At 38.1% G+C, this 5,000-nt stretch overlaps 1 protein-coding gene across 1 annotated transcript in view; it reads right to left on the bottom strand.

Moving 5' to 3' along the window:
• Nucleotides 1–5,000, bottom strand: part of LOC139923228 (neural-cadherin) — a 153,962-nt gene that overhangs the window by 77,550 nt on the left and 71,412 nt on the right. The window contains exon 4 of the mRNA XM_078287062.1: nucleotides 4,669–4,873. Coding sequence (XP_078143188.1) covers nucleotides 4,669–4,873 — 205 coding nt within the window. The remainder of the gene's footprint in view (nucleotides 1–4,668; nucleotides 4,874–5,000) is intronic.

The raw sequence follows: 5,000 nt of genomic DNA, 5'->3' as shown, positions 1-5,000 counted from the left end.
TAGTCTAATCAGTTAGCTCGCTAGCTGTCAAACTTCATGTTACAGAGCGAGGAGACGTCTCGCTCTCTCTGTTACTAGCGACTAGATTTGAGTTTGAGAAAAAAAGCTTCCTATCTGATCACAAGCAAATCATTTATCACATTGGCCAAATAATAACATCATGTCAGTCATCGCTCCACTTTCTGCTGGTGACTGACACTCGCCGCCACAGCTTCAGCTTCAGTGAGTTGACGCTCCGCTTTCTTTCCAGAGCAACTCATGCAAACATTATCAAGACAAATGAAGCCCGCTGGAGGAGAGAAATCCATTCCCTCCCTGTCTCTCCTTCAGACCCGCTCCGGCATCCAAATCCAAAACCCCCCCGTTCCCGTCCGCTTCCCCCGCTCTCCTGAAACCACTGGAGCTAAAAACCAAACCGCTATTTTCCATTCCCGTAAAGCTGCGGACCGCCCACCTGAGCACAGATTTCCCACGCAGCCCTGAACCCTCAACGCACCGCGGTGCAGGGGGGGATCGCTGATAGATTTGGACGCACGGCTGCTTCTGCAAGCATGTATTGAATATTTAGAGAGGTGTTAGCTGGAAACGGATGGGAGAATGTTTATTATTTTTCTGTGTACCGCTCAGTTCAGACTGAACAGGTGAATCTGTAATGTGAGCGCTGGTGAATATTCAATTTGACAGATTTATTCTTGGGTAAGCACACTGAGCAAGAAAGAAAGAAAGAAAGAAAGAAAGAAAGAAAGAAAGACTGTGCAGAATTCTGTTTATTTCTGAGACACAAATCTTTCTAGCGATGCCATTGGCTGCTAGAATGTAAACAACAATTTAAAAATGTCATTACAAAGTGACAATAATATAATTTGGATGGAGAGCTTGTGAAACTGTGATGGTCAAGAGTCTCATTAGTGATTACTGGAGCAGAATAACATGGAGCTGATATCACCATTCATGTTCCTGACAGCAGAATAACATGGAGCTGATATCACCATTCATGTTCCTGACAGCAGAATAACATGGAGCTGATATCACCATTCATGTTCCTGACACATTTTTGTATCGAGATATATTGAATTTCAATATATTGCCCCATTTGATGGTTGCTCCATTTTAAATATGTATACAAGCTAAAGGCTGCAGATGATACAGAAGCTACACTGAGATGCAGCGCTAGCACTGGGATTTCTACACACCTGGCTCAGCTGGTGGATAACACACACACACACACACACACACACACACACACACACACACACACACACACACACACACACACACACCGCCTTGTAGATTGAATTAGCCAGCCAAGCTTATAGAACAGAGGCCTTGAGGGACGCTGGTAGTTTAGCAGCTATTTTATATCTGTTCCAGCCATCTGGATGCTAAGAGCAGGTGATAATGGATTTCTCTATGTGTGTGTACATGTGTGTGTGTGTACATGTACAGTATGTGTGTGTGTGTGTGTGTGTGTGTGTGTGTGTTAATGTGACCAGATGTAGCTATCTGCTATGTAAACTCTCAGGAGCTTACCGTGAGAAGAGGAGTCGATACTTCCTGCCAGGTTTCTGCACTTATCACTCTGTGTAGTGTATAGTCTGTGTGTGTGTGTCCATTTGTGTGTGTGTGTGTGTGTTCATTTGTGTGTGTGTGTGTGTGTGTCTATGCGTTGGCCAGTCTCATGCCGCAACCACAGTTAATCCATCATGCATTTATGCTGCTTCACACTCTGTACAGAGCTCGACTCAAGGATCCCACGACTAAAACATATTGATCTGGATCTGATCAGGCCTGGTTACTGATTACAGTATTACAACATTAAAGTTCCTTTGATGCCGTGATGAAATGTTTTCATCAGCAGAGCATCACAGACAGCGGGCAGAAACGGGGCAAACAGCGCCGGGTTTAGTTTACGCATGCATAATGCACACGAGCAGAAGAAGTCCGGTGAACGCAACACTTGCATCACAACGTGAGATTCAGCCGCAGCGCATCCTCATCTCAAATTAATGACTTCCATCACAGAGCGAGGAGCAAAACTCTGCTGCTCCAGTCTGTTCATGTGTTTGAGAGTGTTTATATCTGCTTATATTTGTGTGTATACCTGCTTATATAAGTGCATACTTGCTTATATGTGTGTATACCTGTTTATGCGTGTGTATTCCTGCTTATATGTGTATACTTCCTTTATGTGTGTGTACATCTGCTTATATAAGTACAGTATATACCTGTTTATATGTGAATGTATATGTCCATACAGTGGTAGGTGGTCCTGCGTTAGTGCTGTAGACATTTCTTTCTTGCAACAGAAAACTCTGAAGTTGATGTGTGTTTTTTGACGTGTGTTTTTTAAAACGGAGATGCTATGATGCATAACAATTTTCAGAGATATCTGCCACTAAAGTTCTATCAAATCGTATCATATCGTATCGCAGCGTACCATATCGTATTGTATCTTATCGTATCATATCATATTGTATCGTAACGTATCATATTGTATCGTATCGTATTGTATCGTATTGTATCGCAACGTATCATATTGTATCGTATCGTATCATATTGTATCGTATCATATTGTATCGTATCGTATCATATTGTATCGTATCGTATTGTATCGTATCATATTGTATCGTATCGTATTGTATCGTATCATATTGTATCGTATCATATTGTATCGTAACGTATCATATCATATTGTATTGTATCGTATCATATTGTATCGTAACGTATCATATCATATTGTATTGTATCGTATCATATTGTATCGTAACGTATCATATCATATCATATTGTATCGTAACGTATCATATCATATTGTATTGTATCGTATCATATTGTATCGTAACGTATCATATCATATCATATTGTATCGTAACGTATCATATCATATTGTATTGTATCGTATCATATTGTATCGTAACGTATCATATCATATCATATTGTATCGTATCATATCATATTGTATCGTATTGTATCGTAACGTATCATATTGTATCATATCATATCATATTGTATCGTATCATATCATATTGTATCGTATTGTATCGTAACGTATCATATTGTATCATATCATATCATATTGTATCATATCATATTGTATTGTATCGTATCATATTGTATCGTAACGTATCGTATTGTATCGTATTGTATCATATCATATTGTATTGTATCGTATCATATTGTATCGTATTGTATCATATCATATTGTATTGTATCGTATCATATTGTATCGTAACGTATCGTATTGTATCATATCATATTGTATTGTATCGTATCATATTGTATCGTAACGTATCGTATTGTATCATATCGTATTGTATCGTATCGTATCATATTGTATCGTATCATATTGTATCGTATCATATTGTATCGTATCGTATCGTATTGTATCGTATCATATTGTATCGTAACGTATCATATCATATTGTATTGTATCGTATCATATTGTATCGTAACGTATCATATCATATTGTATTGTATCGTATCATATTGTATCGTAATGTATCATATTGTATCGTATCATATCATATTGTATCGTATTGTATCGTAACGTATCATATTGTATCGTATCATATCATATTGTATCGTATTGTATCATATCATATTGTATTGTATCGTATCATATTGTATCGTATTGTATCATATCATATTGTATTGTATCGTATCATATTGTATCGCATCGTATCGTATTGTATCGTATCATATCGTATTGTATCGTATCGTATCGTATTGTATCATATTGTATTGTATCGTATCATATCGTATTGTATCGTATCATATTGTATCGTAACGTATCATATTGTATCGTATCATATTGTATCGTATCATATCATATCGTATCGTATCGTATCATATTGTATCGTATCGTATCATATTGTATCGTATCGTATCATATTGTATCGTACCGTATCATATTGTATCGTATCGTATCATATTGTATCGTATCGTATCATATTGTATCGTATCGTATCATATTGTATCGTAACATATCATATTGTATCGTAACATATCATATTGTATCGTATCGTATCATATTGTATCGTATCGTATCATATTGTATCGTATCATATTGTATCGTAACGTATCATATCATATTGTATTGTATCGTATCATATTGTATCGTATCATATTGTATCGTAACGTATCATATCATATTGTATCGTATCGTATCATATTGTATCGTATCGTATCATATTGTATCGTAACGTATCATATCATATTGTATCGTATCGTATCATATTGTATCGTATCGTATCATATTGTATCGTAACGTATCATATCATATTGTATCGTATCGTATCATATTGTATCGTATCGCATCGCATCGTAGCATATCATATCGCATTGTATCATATCGTATTGTATTGTATCGTATCGCATCGCAGCATATCATATCGTATCGTATCGTATCGCATTGTAGCGTATCATATCGTAAATACAGCACCAATATTAAAGTTGAGACGATGTCCATAGTCATTTTGTGAAATCGGGACCTAGATGTCTTTCTGACAGCAGTTTACAGGCTGTTTTAACATGAATTTTTAACTGTGACATCATATCATAATGTGAAAATGTCACCGTCTGTCAAAGGCTCGCTGGGATACGAGTAAACAGAGGGCTAGACTACATCTTTATTTGTGTGTGTGTGTGTGTGTGTGTGGTTGTGTTTACCTCGGCCACCCCGCTGAGGCCGGTGTCGGGCTCGGAGGCGCGGACCTGCAGGGAGTGCAGGGTGTGTCCGCTCTCGTAGTCGACGGCGCGGGTCAGGCTGAGCGCGCCGCTCTCCTGGTTGATGCTGAACAGGTTTCCTGGGTTCAGCAGCAGCATGTAGGACAGACTCTTCTTCTGGAAGGAGACGGCCTGCACCACCGCAACGCTGCGCACACACACACACACACACACACACACACACAGAGGAAGGGCTGGAGTTAGTGGCAATACTAACCATAACAATAATACACAGTATATATTTGACAAAACAAACAATATCCAACTATATTTGC

Source organism: Centroberyx gerrardi, chromosome 12 (genome assembly GCF_048128805.1).
Source record: "Centroberyx gerrardi isolate f3 chromosome 12, fCenGer3.hap1.cur.20231027, whole genome shotgun sequence".
Classification (NCBI taxonomy): Eukaryota; Metazoa; Chordata; class Actinopteri; order Beryciformes; family Berycidae; genus Centroberyx; species Centroberyx gerrardi.
This window is presented reverse-complemented; position numbering and strand designations above follow the sequence as displayed.